The sequence below is a fragment of the Thermoascus crustaceus genome (genome assembly GCF_041956765.1).
Source record: "Thermoascus crustaceus strain CBS 181.67 unplaced genomic scaffold VTN00scaffold_2, whole genome shotgun sequence".
In the NCBI taxonomy this organism is placed as follows: domain Eukaryota; kingdom Fungi; phylum Ascomycota; class Eurotiomycetes; order Eurotiales; family Thermoascaceae; genus Thermoascus; species Thermoascus crustaceus.
Genome location: NW_027192528.1, coordinates 2,714,151 through 2,730,006, shown reverse-complemented (window position 1 = coordinate 2,730,006; position 15,856 = coordinate 2,714,151). Strand labels below are relative to the sequence as shown.

Sequence of the window (15,856 nt, the reverse complement as noted above, 5' to 3'; positions counted from 1 at the left end):
ATGTTGACAGCCGTGTCCTGTGCACGCATCGATGAGCTTGACGACTGCAAGCAACTGACACCAATATCCATCATCTAATACGATCTTATGGGAGACAGCATGCCCGCAGATACTACAACAGCTACCCCTCAAGGTTTGTGTGCCTTTCTTTTGCCCTTAAATTCTTTACTGATAGTTCCGAACCAGGTGCGAAATCGAAGAAGAGCAAGAAGAACAAGAGCGCAGCGAAAGCCCAGCCACATGAGGACAATACCAATGCCCGCACAGAATATGCGATAGAAGGGCAACCAGGCCGCGATTCCGAATCTCCGATGCCCACGGTGAGTGGCTACCTGGAATGGTCCCGAGATCGCCCTTCACTGATCTTGCGCAATGGACAAGCACCACAATTTGCCTAATGGAAAATCGGCAATAGATCAGACAGCAGAGCCAGAGCCCGATTTGGAAAATACAAATAGTGATGCTGCAGACCATACCGAGACGAACCAGCCTTCTGCTGGTCAAGACCAAAAAGATGTCGCCCACAAATCCAGGCCTCTCAGCTCCGAGTCATCTACTTCCGCTCATCTTGAGTCTGAAGAGCGATTTGCTGCTCTTGTTCGAGACAGAGATTCCTTAAGAGCAGAAGTAATAGAAATGCGGAAGTCGTTGGAGGAGATACAGTCTAAGCATCGCGAGGAGATGGATGTCCTTCAACGAAAGCTGGAGGATTCGGAGGGCAAGAAAGAACACGCGGAGAACCAGTTCCAGAAACTCCTGGAAAGGGTTAACACAATTAAGTCGCAGCTTGGAGAGAGGTTGAAGGAGGATGCTGTATGTCTCCGCAGTTCGGCCGCTGGGACCCTTGCTAAATCCTCAAATAGGAAGAACTGGACCAGGCAAGATCAAGAATCGAGGAGCTGGAATATCAAAATTCGAACTTAAAGACGGAGCTCGAAGCCAAGGCTTCTGAGATAGCGGCACTGTCAGAAGAGGCTGAGCAAAGATCATCAGAGCTTTCTAGTCTGCGGAATCGGACGAATCTATCCCAGCAAAATTGGCTTAAGGAGAAGGAAGAGCTAGTTGAAGAACATGCCTACATTCGGTCGGAATTCGAGGAAGCCAAACAGGCTATGCATAACTGGGAGGTTCTTGCCATGGAGGAGCGGTCTATTCGGGAGAACCTCGGAGAGAAAGTCATAGACCTTGAGGAACAGCTCTCAGGTCTCAAAGATGCATACGAAAAGGCCACGACTGAGCGCGACAGCCAAGCAGTGACAATAGATGGTCTACAGAAGGCCCTGCAGGAAATTCAATCAGGTAGTCTTCTACTTTGAATTAGGTCTCTGACGTAACAGCTGACAGCTTCTTCAGCCCGAAAGAAGGAACTGCGCGAACTTGTGGAGAGTTCCGATGCTCAACTTGAGGAGCTAAGACAAGCTCTTCGCGATGCAGAGAAAAGAGCTTCTGAAGCGAACGCCGCACTTCAAGCCGCTGAGAAAGAGCTGGAGAGGGCATTGCCATTCGAAAAGGAAGTGAAGGAAAAGAATCTTCTCATAGGAAAGCTAAGGCATGAAGCAGTGACACTCAATGACCATCTGACGAAGGCTTTGAGATTCCTGAAGAGAGGAAAGCCAGAAGACAATGTTGACAGGTATGTTGTAATGTCAAAGCGCTCATTTTTCATCCCTACTAAACTTTCAGACACATCGTCACCAACCATTTACTACATTTCCTTGCTCTCGACCGCTCGGATCCGAAGAAGTTCCAGATATTGCAGCTCATTGCAGCACTCTTGGGCTGGACTGATGGTAAGCGCAGATGTGTTCGCCTAATCTCGAAGAATTGACTGACAACTGTGATAGAACAGCGAGAGCAGGCTGGTCTTGCACGCCCTGGAACATCGAGTATGGGTGGCAGGCTTAGAGTCCCAAGCACCTCCGTTCATCGAACACCTAGCACCCCGACGTTGGCAACCGAATTTCTTGATAACGGAAGTGCCAGCAAGGAATCGCTAGCGGAGCTCTGGTCCAACTTCCTAGAACAGGAAGTGCAATCTGGAAGCGAGAATACATCCAGAAATTCAAATCAACAAGGGGCCGCAAAGTCCCCTTGATTTAGATTCATGAATGGCATCTCGGCGTCAAGGTATCATTCGTTATGGAGTATCAATTTGGTCACCTTCAGGAGTATCTAGCTGTGCTATGGTTTGGGGATTGTTGGGTTCGTCGGTATTTTTGTATGATAACCAATGTGTGTTGCTTATATCCATGCAGATCTTATGTCAGTTTAAGGAAGGTGGTTTCCTCATACCCATCGAGAACAGCATATAGAGAACGTACCTACGTCTACAGTAGTGTGTGATTGGATAGTATTCGGGGCGGGGGAGGTTAGGGAGGTCTGGATTTGGTTTGATGGGCGTTGATGGACTCACCGCCTTTGGGTTGCCAGGAGTTTTGGGGGCGCTAGAAGTACACTCTACCAAGATACCCTCGATCCATGTATAGCCTACCAAGATTTCGTACTGGTCTCTCCCAACTTTGTAACTCCTTTGCCATTTCTCACCGTTGTTCTGCGTTAACGATGGCTACCAGTGCTGGTGCGAATCCTTTTGCAATGTATACCCCTCTGTTGAAGCCCTCAGGAGCTCATAAGCATTGCAGTGCAGAAATTCCGCCCCGTGGTGGTATCAGGGCCTTCTGGAACCGGCAAATCGACTCTCTTGAAGAGACTATTTGCTGAGTTTCCTGATACCTTTGGATTCTCAGTCTCCCGTAAGCTCTTTAATCCCCCGCCAATACCCCGCAATTCCATGCCTTGTCATCTAATCTAACCGACCAGACACGACGCGCGCACCTCGACCCGGGGAACAAAACGGACGGGAATACTACTTTACCACGAGGGAGGAGTTTTTGAAACTCGTGAGCGAAGGCCAATTCATCGAGCACGCAGAATTTGGGGGGAATTACTACGGCACCAGTGTCAAGGCGGTTAAAGACATCGCTGAGAAAGGGAAAATATGTATTCTGGATATCGAGATGGAGGTACGAGTGTCGCTGCAGATATCATATGATGTGGTCTTAAAGTACAATGCTAACCGCCCGTGAACACAATCAGGGCGTCAAGCAAGTCAAGCGCACCGATCTCAATGCTCGTTTCTTATTCCTCGCGCCGCCGTCGCTTGAGGAGCTGGAGAGGAGGCTACGCGGTAGGGGTACAGAGTCCGAGGAGAGCTTGAAGAAGAGATTAGCACAGGCGAAGAATGAGTTAGAGTACTCCCAACAGCCTGGCGCGCACGACAAGATCGTGGTGAATGATGACTTGGAGAAAGCTTACACGGAAATGAGAGATTGGATCGTGGATGGAGGGAAGTTTGGAGCGCAGCAATGAATCCTCCTTGAAGCTCGTCAGTGTCTATAATGATCCTGTCCTACGCTGCAGAATCACGGACATGCTAGGTTTTACGAAAGCTAGGCCATTTGTACAGAGTTGGTCTTGACATATTGACTGCTATAATAATAGTTGGAGTATGACATCTCTCAAACTTGTTCGGATAAGGTCTCATTGGGGATTAGTCGAAATAAATACATGGAACGACAAGAGATTACTTGCGCTTTCGACGCCAGCTCCCTTTTCCTTCTGCAAGCAACAAGTCATAGGAAACGAGGAAAGTCAAGTCATTCTCCAATGGGAGAGGGGAAAAAAGATAAAAGATAACCGCAAAGAAACCTGTAGTTAAAATGGATATCTGTAAGAGCCTGTCGGCGGAAAGTGGGGTAGACCCTCGAAGACTGCCTTTCTGTTACTCATCTCCTTCGCATTCTCTTTTCGAAGATTAATATTCAACGCTTTGACACGATGACCGAAAAGACTTCCAAGAATACTCCATCTTACACGACTAGTAGCCGTTCATGGTAACCCTCTGCGAGTTACGGCTGAGTTCACGGTCCGCCGAGGGGCTGATCGGCCGGCTGCCAGAGTGGCCACCCGCAGCACTGCTCTCCTTCAAGGCCAGAAGCTGCTTCGCACGGAATGTCTCGTAATGGATTTGGCTAGTCGTTTCGATGAGATCCTGGAGATGGGTGCGGGTAAGGAAGTTCCGCAGATACACGAACTCGCAGTGGTTCTCATCCTCGACGTTGATAACACCCCAGCGGTTCTGGCGGCCGCGGACCTGCTTGCCATCAACGATGATGTTCTTCTCGCTGCCAACAACAGCGAAGGGAATGATATCCTACGTAATTGTTAGTCATTCTCTGCCAGAAAAATACCGGCTATTAGGACATGAAAATACCTTGATCTGCGCATTGACAGCACGCTCTTCATCATCAAGCTCGTCATTATCGTAGGGGTACATCTTCAGGTTGTGAAAAGCAAATTCCTCCTTGATTCTTTCCTTGAATGCCTGTCGCTCTTCGAGGGTCAAGGAGTCCGACTTTGCGATAACGGGCACGACGTTGACGACATCAGACAGCTTCTTGAGAACGACAATGTCAATCGGTTTCAGACTGCAAACTCCATGATCAATACTCTATCTGCAGCATATCATACGGGGGAAGACCCACGCGTGACCAGATGGCTGAATAAAGAACAAGCAGCAATGGATCCGGGTATCTTGAATGTAGCGCTCGCGCTGGGCAGTAAGCTCCTTTCGAAGATAAGCTGAATGCTGGTCCTTGATGTACTTGACTATGGGATCCCAGCTAGGCAAGAATTAGCCCATTTCTTCCAAAATCACTATGGACTGGAGGTTTACCATCTGTCATTGTTGACCTGGTCGCCATAACCCGGCGTATCGACGATGTTGAGACGGAGACGCACACCGTTCTCCTCAATGACTTGCAATAGCCATCAGTAAACACTTCCTCGACCTAGCGATTCAACAAACATACTGTGAGATACGGTCTGAATTTCGGTGGTCGAGCGCACTGGTTCGTTTGGCGTCAGACGACCCTTGGAGTCGATCAGGTGGGAGGCAAAGATGGTGTTGATGAGAGTCGATTTGCCCAGTCCGGTTTGACCTGCACGGGGAAAGCAGTTAGTAGATATTATACCGATTGGCAACGCAATTGGCGACATACCAACGCAAATAACGTTGAACTGGAAACCACGCTTCAGCAGCTTCCGCTCAATCTGGGACGTGATACTGTCGAAACCGACATGGCTGCGTGGGAAGACCGTATTCTGCGGCGCGGGGGTTGTCGAGCTTGCGGTGGTGGCCATCGTGAACGCGAATCGAGATATACGCGATTAGAACCGGGTTGGAGACACTGAGAAGCGGCAGTCTGGAAGAAGAACCCACGGGGTAATAAAACGAAGACACAGACCAGAGAGATCGAACGGGGTGTTCTCCTGGATTCCCCAAATAGCTGAGCAAGAGGTCAGACCAGGTCGGCGGCCGTTCACCCCTTATTGTTGTCGCGGGTCAGGGGGTGCGGAATGGTCTAGGCCGCGTTGGGTCTAGTGCCCCCAAATCGTCTCCAGGCCCGATCCAGAGCAAAGCCAAAAGCTTCAAAATCGCAGGTCGCGCTTTGGACCGGCTGGGCAGCACAGACTGGGCTTCTTTCCAGCCACGACCGGTGCGAATCGATATCAGACAACTCGAGTCCTTCTCCTTTGCCCGTCCTCCTCGGTCGCATTGCAGCAGCCATGGCATTGCGAGCCCTCTCTTCCCCCGCTTTCCCGCAGTTCCTCCCGCGGCTCTTCCTTCCTACTCTGACATCCCTCTCGTCTCCGGCGTCGCTATGGGCTCAATATCTTCAGAGATCTTCTGTGGTCTCCGACACTATCCTGAAACCAGTTGCGATATCCCTAAGCCTCCCCGCATTGCTCTCGGACATCTGGGAGTCTGTTCTGCGCGCCGTGCCCAAGAAGAAAACCTCCCACATGAAGAAACGTCATAGGCAGATGGCAGGAAAGGCTCTGAAGGATGTAAAGAGCCTAAACACTTGTCCTGGATGCGGCCAGATCAAACGTGCACATGTCTTATGCCCGGACTGTGTCAGAGGTATGTACTCCTAGCCGAGTATCTTACAGTGCCTGCTGCTAATGCACATACACGACCAGATATCAAAGAGCAATGGAGACAAACGAGCAAGGAATGATTTCTCACTAAATGTAGAATATAGATTATTGGAGGAAATTGTACTTTTAAAGGGTGTGGATTCACCCGAAATGGCTGCATGGCACACGGCGTCTGGTTACGATGAGGAAATTTGTGTGCTCTTCTTGTATCTCCTTGTATGTAGACTTGATGGATCTTTCTGAAAACCATATTCTACCTGGGCTATCCATTCGATTGTAGCATATGTCATGTTAGGTGAAAAGAAATTGTAGATCGCTGGTCCGCTTGGCTACTCGATGTGCAGCAAATTCGGCTTATGATCTCACGGACCTCGCCAAACATGTATGGGCCACCCTAAGGTACCTGCTAGTGCGATCGAACCAACGCAACAGCTGAGTGTATCTGTGCCTCAGAGACAACCCCACTATTAAGGGAGCCCATCAAACATGGTAAGAACCCGGTTCATTCTCCAGTCGATCTACTAACATAAAAATTTCCAAAAGTCAAAACAATATCTATCCTGGAGCTCTGCAGATAATGGTGCGTTTTAAGATACCTTGCGGTCGCCTGTATATGGTTGCCAGAGGAATATCGTGCTAAGGCATATTGCCAGCCCACCCCATCGATATTTTCTCGCTGGCAGTGACGAATACGCAAATACTTTCGGCGTCTGGTGCCTCTTCTCTGAAGGTCCATTCAACCACAGAGCCGGATTTTCCACTAGCGCAAACTGTCGACGGAGCGCACAAGGTCGGATGCCATCATGTGGTGACTAGTGGCAATGGCGTAAGAGCAGCAAGTGTTGGTTTCGGAGGAGAGACGAAGATCTGGTCATTCAAAGATGGAGGATGGGTTGAGGATGGGAAACTCTCAGGTACTCCTCTTGCTTGGCTTGTTCTCATGGTCGCCTTTCCAATCCTGTTACTGATATATACAGCCGATCTTGGAGGAATCTCAGAGGTCTGGGCAATTACTTTATCAGAAGATGGACGATATCTTGCTGGAACTACCCATGATGGCCACATCAAAGTGTGGGATCTGGATGCCAACGGCGAACAGATACGGGACTTCGAAACTAAAGGCAGCTTTGGAACCAGCATAGATTTGGTAATCTTCAATGCTATTTTAATCTTTCTACGTATGCTAATACGGCCTTTCTTAGTCGGCAGATGGTCGATTCATAGCGAGTGGCCATGAAAGTGGCAGTATCTACATGTTCAGCACTGAAACCGGTCGCATGCCATTCTCGCTGTCAGGTGAGCCGAGAGATCGCTGACTAAAAATGCAATAACCGGGAATACATAAGTAGATGGACTAATAACATGCAATATAGGCTTGGTGAAGCCAGTCCGGACGGTAGCGTTTTCTCCTGGTGGAAAGCTTTTGGCCGCTGCTGGAGACTCTAAAGTGATTGTCCTGTATGACACGTCCTCCGGAGAGCAGGTGGCCAATCTTTCGGGACATTCGGCGTGGATATTATCCCTTGACTGGAGCCATACAGGGGAATATCTGCTTAGTGGGTAAGTCAATTAAATTTCAATATATATATACCTAAACCTTTTTTAACCATCCCCGGTGAAACGACCGTGAACTAACATGGTAAAAGGTCCTTTGATGGAAAGGTTAAAGTATGGTCCATCGAGCGGAGGGCTTGTGTTGCAACCCACTCTGAAACAGACAAAGCGATTTGGAGTGTGAAATGGCTGCCGAAGATCGGAAAAACTGAGGGATTTGCCACAGCAGGAGCAGATCGCAGGATATCGTTTTACCGTGAGGCCACTGGGGGATGATTTCTGTTATTCTTTAGGAGACCTATGGAAAAGCCTAACAAGTATATTATGACAATATAAAAGCTACCAAAGCAGCAACTTTCTCAATCGTATTCTCCTCTTGACTCCCTGTTCGCCTCAGCTCATTAGGATTCCTTTAATGCATATCTCGAAGACATTATTCCTCTGTAGCTATGGATATCTTGGTCACATGAATCCATAGAGTGTATGGCATTTGCATCCATCCTTACTGGTATAGCGCCGTGATGTCGAGACATCTTGATAAAGAATGAATGAGACCGATCGCTGGGTCTTGTGCTCAATAGGCACCATATTGACCAACCCGCTAACTAGTACGGTTAAAATAACAAGGTACAGGGGCAAAAATAAAAAAATTCCCTAGTAGTTGTTTTTAATCCATAATATAGGAGCTTGTACCGATGATAAAGACAAAAAACCGTTTCGAAGAGATAGAACAGCTATGTCTTTAAAAGCATGGAGGACAGGTCGTTGAGTCCATTTTTTCATAATGTCATTTCATGGTCTCCACAAATAGCTTGCGCATTCTCTTCAGGAATGCACCGAAATCACGATCCTCATTGACGATTTCCAGTTCTCGTTCGATAGCAGCTCTCTCAAGTTTAGGCCGAGTGTGGAATATCTCATAATCACGGCTGGCTGTCCCAAGCTCAAACCATGCCTCTCTTTCCCAATCCTTCTCTAGTAAATGGGTATAGACAAACTTTAAACGGTCTTCCCTGCCAGCGCCTTCGATCCTGAGGCATAGGAAATCCTGCCAGAATTCCAATTCGGGAGTGTTAAGGCGTGCCTGATTATCGAGGTGTCGGGCATGAGCTTTTTGCGCTTCCAGTCTCTGATTAATCGCCTTTTGGGTCTCGCTAATTTGCTGCTTTAGACGATCGCGCTTTGCAAGGCGAGCATCGCGTTCCAATGTTATTGCGGAAATGGCGGCGTGCATTTCGGCAGCCTCAGCAGTCTCCTTCTGGAGAGTTTGCGCGTGAGTCTGTGATTTGAGAGTAAGAATCTCAATGTCCTTCTGTTTCATCCGCTGGTCCTCTGCTTTCAGTCAGCACACTGTTCCAAAGAGGAGGAATCAAGCTATGTAGATACCCTGTAGCTCCGCGAGATTGATCCGAAACTGGTTACGCTCTTCCAACACATGCTTTCTTCCTCGTTCAATAAACGCGTCAAATTTAGCAGTAAACTGAGCCATGCGACTGCGGAGATTTTCGAATCCGAAATTGATGCTCGGAAGCGAGTCTGCCATAGATGGTGCGTCCGCGGATGCAAGCGGCGGACGCATGCCACTCGTGGAGAGTGACGGCTCGAAAGAGGCTGACATAGCGACAAGCACACGCCGTGAGAGCTGTTATTGACTATTGTGTAGTTAGAGATAGGACCGAAAAGCAATCTCTTGCAGTTTTGCTTTGCTCGAGGCCGACATGTATCAGGACGCGACGTCCAGATGTTCACGTCGGCCGCTAACTTAGCGGTCGTTGCGGCGCAACGGGGGGGACTCCCAGCGCAAAAGCTGCAGAGCTCGCCCCACCCCCGATTAGATAGAGCTATCTCGCCAAGCCCGAGTAAAAAAAAGCACCTCCGGACTAGAGATGAGAAGTTCTGGACTCTTTTCCAATTTGAGGCCCAGATGAGGCTTCTCACGCTCTCTTGCAGATGCTCGTTCCCAGCTTACTGCTATCACCACTCACAACAGGACTGCAGATAAGATACTTTCTTAATTTAATCGACATGGTACCCCTGCTTGACCTTGGTCTTAAATCAAACAGCAGACAGAAGCCAGATGGATGAACATCGCACAGATTCTCTGCAATATGGGCGCTTAGGGACGGCGACATACCTCCCAGAAGTTCAATCTTGGAAATTCTCTCGCAGTCCTACAAGACGTAAGTGTCTTGATGTTGCCAATCGAACGACCACCCGTTGACTTGTATCAAGCGTCTCCCCTTTCTTATGTGGGCAGGACCAGAAGGACAGTTTCTCCGTCCTCGATATTGGTTTCTCCAGATTCATCAGGACCTAGAAACAAGAAGAGCTTGCTGCTGAACATCCACCCGGAGCTTGCCGCCGGCTCGTCTCTCAACCAGACTGAGGCGTTATCCCGTGCCATCGAAGCCGCTACAGATACGTGCGATCCTCGGGTGTCCACCCTTATCGACTTGGGACATGCAGTAGACCTTGAAAATGATGCATCTGGAAATCGAACCGTTCCGATCGCTGTTGTTGCGTCTGGAGAATGTGGAAACTCCATCTCATTCTTGAAAATCGAAGACGAAGTGGCTGAATGGAGGCAGCAGAAATTGTTTAGGGCACGCGTTCCGTCTATCGGGAACGCAGAGGCCACTAAATGGATCGGCAGTGGCGCTCCTGTACGTCAAATATGTTTTGCGCAGACCGTGGAAGAAAAGGCCACATGGATGGCTGCTCGGTTCTCACTGTCAACAACGATATTTCGGCCTTTATACCGCAGGACCCCTATCTCTACACATTGTGCTAGGAATGATGATCAAAGTGTGCCAGCACCCTTGCGGAACTCACGCCTGGATGCGAATCCGCTGGTTGATATTTCCAGTTTCCAGACTGGAGGACACCCCCATGCTGATGTAGCTTTCAATCCATGGTATCAAAAACAAGTTGCTATTGTTGATGAATGCGGCAATTGGACCATATGGGACTTATCGGGTAGGCAAAGACGGAGCAAGAGCAACTTGATTGCAGCTTGCGTCAAATCCGGCTCGCTGCCTTGGCTGGGTTCTAGTGAGGGTGGAGATTCTAATGAACAACCACATCATGATGGTTGGGCCGCCGTTGAATGGGTTGGAGATGTCAATAGCCTGGTCGTGTGCGACCGGCGTCGCATCATTCTTTATCGGCTTGAAAGTGATTCAGTCTTCTCACATCCTATTGAACTTGGGTTGAAGCGAAAGTCTGAGTGGATCTTAGATATCAAGCGAAGCTCATCCAACATGTCTCATGCATTCATCTTAACAACCTCCCGAATTCTGTGGCTTGATACTTCCACCGTCGTTTCGGCTAGCAGAAGAGATAGCAATCCTTCACTGTTCCCCCAGCTATCGTGGCATCATTTCCGAGATCCGGAGGATACAACCTTGCGATTGGCTTCATTGCAGATGGGTGATGGTATGGTCTATACATATATATATAGGAGCGTCGAAATACTTACTGATATGTTCTTAGACTTTTTGGTGGTACTTTACTCCCGCCTGAACAACTTGGCGCAAGCCTTCCAATTTCCGCTTTCGCCTGAAGAACAGGACATTGTTCCTGATCCCTTCATAGTGCAAATTCCCTCAGGTCCCGAAAAGTCGGCCGACCCAGGAGGTTCTTCCTATGAGTCACGATTCACGACCATCGTCTTTAAGGAACTCGAGCACGCACCGTTCGGGGGCAGGGAATTATACGACCAAAATCTCAGGCTTATAAAGCTCTTTACCCTTGATTCATGCTATGCTGTCTTTGAGTCACTGTACGTTGGGCCCACTAGTGATAACTACGTGCAAGATACAGATGTATCGCAGAGACAGGATATTCTACGGTTAAAAAAGCGGGCTGTTGGGGTGCGGAAAAGCAGAAGAGCAGCTGGAGAAGATGATGACTTTGTCGTTGATGACTGGGACGAACCTACGTCTGCTGCACTGACGTTCGCAAATACGCGGACCATTCCTACGTCGAATCATGTAGTTTCGCAGTGGACTGTTGACTACAACTCGGTATACTCGATTGCAATTGGGAAAACAGTAGCAAATGCGAGACTCAGTTTCGAACAGCTTCCAGAAAAGGGACTCGAGGAGTGCCTAGAGGAATTGGAGAGCAAATTCTCCAACACAATGTTCAGCGATTCCGATGTGTCCAGGATAATGTAAGTTGGGTTAGCTTCTTTCTGTAATCCCTAGTTAACGAAGTTCCAGGCTCGAAGCAGTCAGATGTAGTCCCTTCTTGGATGACATTGATAGAAACTCTGAGCGTTTCAAGCGCCTTACGGCACTCCTTATTGGTCATGATTCAAATGACCGAAGCCGAAACTCACCATACATTTTACCGTTGAACCTCTCTTTCCAACTGGCTACACAATCACCCTCTCCGCAATTAGATGTGATAGAGGCATACGATGATCTAGTCCGTAATTGGCTGTCTACTCTGCCACGCGATATACCAGGCCGAGCTCGAATCGTGAAAGAAAGAATCATCAGAAATGTTGCGGCTGAAATCTCTTTGGCTAGGATCAACCTGATCCGAAGTTCCGAAAATTTGGCTGATGGTCCTAGCGACGATGAAAGACTCAGTGACCACAACGAAACGGATTTCCACGTTCGATCGAAAGACGTGAGAGGATCCCAAGGAGCAACGGGCAATAAACATGCTTTCTTGGCATCAGGCATTCCTCAGAGCCAGAGATCAGAGAAGATCGATCGAGCTCCACACTACGGTCATGATGCTCTAGCTGCCAACGATGTGGTGTCCGTACTGCAACAGCATAGAGATAAGGGTGGGCCTGTCTATGCTGGTCTACATTCTCTGACTACCATTAAGGACCAGGGGGCAGTTCCCAGTAAAGCTGCCAACATACTTTCGCATTGGTCTCCAGGAAGCGATCCCACTACTTATGACTGGCAGAGGGTAATGCAGGTACAGGAGAACGAGAAATCGAGAGTCGGCGACAAGTCCGCAACATCGCGCAGAACACGAAATCGGGTAGCCCGAAGTCAGGATGCGTCCATGTCTATCCCATCGTCGCCAGCAGTTCCTGTGGTCCGGCAGTGGGGCAGTCAGCCACAAGCGGAACTTCCAAAACCCAAGCTACAGAGCAGCCAAGTCGCAGAGGAGGATTTGCCAATGACTCAAGTAGAACGTGGTGTTTTCGGCGGGAGAGAAGCAGGAAAGAAAAGCCTTCTAAAGGCGAGAAAGAAGAAAAGGGCTGCCGGGTTTTGATTTGCTGAAGCTCCTATTTTAAAGGGGTTATAATTGATGCGTTTAGAGTGTATGGCAGAGGATAGGGAATTGTCCTGCCGCATTTTCTTTCCCCTGTATGTTCTAATACATACTTTCCTCTTGAACAATGCATGTATGATACGAGATGCAGTTTTTGGTTCTCTTAGGGCAGGAACAAGGTGTTCCTTTTTTGTACTAAGAAATAACGCATCCCAGGACTTCTTGTTAGCTGATACAGCTTCGTCACTATTATTATTATTATTATTAGACTGAAATATGAACAGCGCATTCATAGGTGTCTACAATCGTGCTCCATTGAGAGGCTGTTGCGTAACACTAGGTGCTTCCGACTGACAGGGAGAAGAACCGCCCTCAACATAAGACACAGCAGCCATCCTGACAGTTGAGGCTGTCTGGGTTTTCTTACCGATATGGAAGATTCGACAAAGACGTCGAGTCTATGTACGTCAAATCGAAGTTGCGAATCATTGGTGCAGCGCGACGACACCCGAAGCTGAGGCAGGACAACATTAGGTATTCCGCACCGGCGCACTCCTTGCGGCTTGCGGAGCAGAATCATGCCAGCAATCCAGTAGACTGACAAAGGGGGGAAAAGAGGAAAACCAACGGCCTGCTCGTGGATGCATCTTTGTTTCGTCCGGGTGTCGGCGGCATTATTCCCTCAGCCCTGACGCCGCTTGAGCAGATTACCAATAACGACGGTGGAGCGTCGCAGCCAGCCCAGTCTCGGGAAAGATGAGATCAGCCAGCATTGCCCTTGCGTGAGAACATAAAAGCTCGACCGGCCCTTCCTCAGTTACGAGACGGTATACTGCCAGATTTACTTCCCCTTTGCCACGCTCCTCTCTCCACGAGGACTACTGTCGTACGGTTACGGCTTCGCTCTAGCTGAGGGCCACACAAGGTACCAACAGTACAAACACGCCCCGCATCCCCCTCCCTACTCACTCAACTCGGCCACTTCTTCATACTCGGATTCGGTTTCTATTTGGCATCTCCATAGGGTCCACCACCATGGCCGACCATCAATACAAGTTCGACGTTTCCATGAGCTGCGGCGGCTGCTCTGGCGCAGTAGAGCGGGTTCTGAAGAAGCTCGAGGGTATGCATTACCTTTCCTGCATGTCCTGAATCGTTCGGCGTATCAGAAGCGCGAGCATGGGGACGATATGGCCTGAACTCTCTGGCTCCTATCCTCACTTACGTAGTTAGATTCTGAACTGTGGCCTAAGCTGACGTTTCTTTTCCTGTCACAGGTGTGAAATCCTACGAGGTCAGCCTAGAGTCCCAAACTGCCACCGTTGTCACCGACCCCTCGGTAGCCTACGACACAGTCCTGGCCACAATCAAGAAGACGGGAAAGACTGTAAACAGCGGCGAAGCTGATGGCCAACCTATGAGCGTCTGAAGAGGGCATTGGAGCATCAACTTGAAGACCAAAGGAGGGGGGATGATGATCTGTGGATGGACAGTAGTGGGGTCGTCTCTTCAGCCAGCTGTCCAGGGAACCAAGAACGGATTCATCTGGACCTGGCGGTAGTCAAGGCTTTGTTTATGATATTCGATACCACAGATGCGTTCTTAATGAAAGTCAGTGTTAATCATGTCTCGCGGGCCTAGATCAAGTATTCAACGACATATAAGACGATGACCACTTTACATCCATAAAGGATTTGTTAGTCTTCAGGTTGATGAATTAATAAATGTTGTGGACGATTACGCGAGGCAAGGTCTCCCGAGACTGTTTCTCCGGCATTTTCGCTTACAGTGAGTGGTAAAGCTATTGTTCTATTTGCATGCGTGAGGCATTTCGGATTCGGGGCCTATGGAATAGGGAACGAAAGCCAATTCGTCGAAAAGCATACAAAGGGTATCATCCACATAGACTTCCTCCTATCACAACCAAACACGATTCCACACGTCCACAAGATCCAGAACAGACACATCTCATGCTCGCTGACAACGGTAGAAAGTCCAAATCGCAAAACTTAAACCAGGGCAAGAAGCCAAGCACACTCAATCGGCAAGAACAAGAGTACTCTCTCTGTCCGAATTGTGACGATAAGGTTGATCTACCCTTCTTAGGTAGACCGGGATGGGTTGTTCGGTTATTTGATATGGGTGCTGAACCCTTTGGGGGTGCCTAAAGGAGTCAGCGTCTGAATTGACGCAGTTAAGATAAATCTGATCAGGTTGGAATCTCTCCAACTGGGACAGGTTCTACTTATAGCCATACCGTGCAGAATCCAACGGACCGTCACGCCGTGCCTCATAGTAACTTGAGGCAGATGACGAATGATGTGTCCTGTTATTTTCCCGGTATGAAACATCTTGGGAAGTATGAAAAATACCCTCCGACGCGGGAGCAGGCACTCGAGAGCTCACGGGTGGACGCCGTGATGTGGGAGAGAAACGTGGATCGGACCCAGGTGCTATTCTGCTAGACCACGCATCTTTACCTTGATCGAAAATCATCGGGATATATCTGGTCCGACGGGAAGAAATGAGCTCATTTTGGATGTCCTGTAACCGCGGACGCTGCATCAAATGTTGCGAAGGTACCCCAGGCTCATGCAAGTTAATAGGACGAACGAAGTCATGAGAGTAAATATTTCTGCTTTGAGCAGCGTCATCCGAGACGTACACACGTCTACTATGGTTGCCTCGCCACGCAGACATAATCTGATCTGGTTCTTGGTGAGGTCTTGTGCCTTCGAGATTGGGAAAATCGCGATTTCCATAGTAGAAATGATGTGATTGGGGAGTGACGAAATGGGAAAATTGGTCAGGCCTGGCCGAACTGCCATCTTTCCTGACAGCATAGCTTGCGCCAGCAAAAGTAGAACGAATCGAAGAATTGTAACTAGAATCAAAATCATACTGATGACGATGTGAAGAAACCGAGGCTTCCTGGGTAAGCATGCAGGCACGATCCAAGGGACGAGTTGTGTCGGACTGGGAATGCCTGGCAAGAGGAGGGGAAGCCCTATCAGTCGTAGTCCTATCCGGATGGCGTCCTATTATTCGACGCCGG

The 15,856-nt window shown here is 48.9% G+C and overlaps 8 protein-coding genes across 8 annotated transcripts; 6 read left to right on the top strand and 2 right to left on the bottom strand.

Annotated features, from left to right (window-relative positions):
- Positions 1-99: 99 nt before the first annotated feature.
- Positions 100-2,095, top strand: VTN00DRAFT_4545 (uncharacterized protein; the record flags this gene model as incomplete). Its single annotated transcript, XM_069430984.1, has 7 exons — positions 100-133; positions 187-320; positions 382-813; positions 864-1,299; positions 1,354-1,633; positions 1,684-1,790; positions 1,845-2,095. 7 exons carry the CDS (start codon positions 100-102, stop codon positions 2,093-2,095), a joined length of 1,674 nt encoding a protein of 557 aa, XP_069290065.1.
- A 467-nt stretch (positions 2,096-2,562) lies between these two features.
- On the top strand, positions 2,563-3,369 carry VTN00DRAFT_4544 (uncharacterized protein; the record flags this gene model as incomplete). Its single annotated transcript, XM_069430983.1, has 4 exons — positions 2,563-2,578; positions 2,643-2,753; positions 2,821-3,023; positions 3,097-3,369. The coding sequence occupies 4 exons, from the start codon at positions 2,563-2,565 to the stop codon at positions 3,367-3,369; spliced, it is 603 nt and encodes a 200-aa protein (XP_069290064.1).
- Positions 3,370-3,877: 508 nt separating this feature from the next.
- VTN00DRAFT_4543 (uncharacterized protein) lies at positions 3,878-5,202 on the bottom strand (the record flags this gene model as incomplete). The annotated part of the gene is made up of 6 exons (XM_069430982.1): positions 3,878-4,213; positions 4,274-4,487; positions 4,545-4,682; positions 4,736-4,817; positions 4,872-5,000; positions 5,061-5,202. 6 exons carry the CDS (start codon positions 5,200-5,202, stop codon positions 3,878-3,880), a joined length of 1,041 nt encoding a protein of 346 aa, XP_069290063.1.
- Positions 5,203-5,628: 426 nt separating this feature from the next.
- On the top strand, positions 5,629-6,083 carry VTN00DRAFT_4542 (mitochondrial 54S ribosomal protein bL32m; the record flags this gene model as incomplete). Its single annotated transcript, XM_069430981.1, has 2 exons — positions 5,629-5,986; positions 6,046-6,083. The coding sequence occupies 2 exons, from the start codon at positions 5,629-5,631 to the stop codon at positions 6,081-6,083; spliced, it is 396 nt and encodes a 131-aa protein (XP_069290062.1).
- Positions 6,084-6,489: 406 nt separating this feature from the next.
- On the top strand, positions 6,490-7,833 carry VTN00DRAFT_4541 (uncharacterized protein; the record flags this gene model as incomplete). Its single annotated transcript, XM_069430980.1, has 7 exons — positions 6,490-6,492; positions 6,547-6,583; positions 6,657-6,917; positions 6,981-7,150; positions 7,206-7,299; positions 7,377-7,563; positions 7,650-7,833. 7 exons carry the CDS (start codon positions 6,490-6,492, stop codon positions 7,831-7,833), a joined length of 936 nt encoding a protein of 311 aa, XP_069290061.1.
- Positions 7,834-8,344: 511 nt separating this feature from the next.
- VTN00DRAFT_4540 (uncharacterized protein) lies at positions 8,345-9,175 on the bottom strand (the record flags this gene model as incomplete). The annotated part of the gene is made up of 2 exons (XM_069430979.1): positions 8,345-8,889; positions 8,944-9,175. The coding sequence occupies 2 exons, from the start codon at positions 9,173-9,175 to the stop codon at positions 8,345-8,347; spliced, it is 777 nt and encodes a 258-aa protein (XP_069290060.1).
- Positions 9,176-9,634: 459 nt separating this feature from the next.
- VTN00DRAFT_4539 (uncharacterized protein) lies at positions 9,635-12,801 on the top strand (the record flags this gene model as incomplete). Its single annotated transcript, XM_069430977.1, has 4 exons — positions 9,635-9,737; positions 9,790-10,992; positions 11,050-11,731; positions 11,781-12,801. The coding sequence occupies 4 exons, from the start codon at positions 9,635-9,637 to the stop codon at positions 12,799-12,801; spliced, it is 3,009 nt and encodes a 1,002-aa protein (XP_069290059.1).
- A 1,035-nt stretch (positions 12,802-13,836) lies between these two features.
- On the top strand, positions 13,837-14,230 carry VTN00DRAFT_4538 (uncharacterized protein; the record flags this gene model as incomplete). The annotated part of the gene is made up of 2 exons (XM_069430976.1): positions 13,837-13,924; positions 14,079-14,230. The coding sequence occupies 2 exons, from the start codon at positions 13,837-13,839 to the stop codon at positions 14,228-14,230; spliced, it is 240 nt and encodes a 79-aa protein (XP_069290058.1).
- Positions 14,231-15,856: the final 1,626 nt, after the last annotated feature.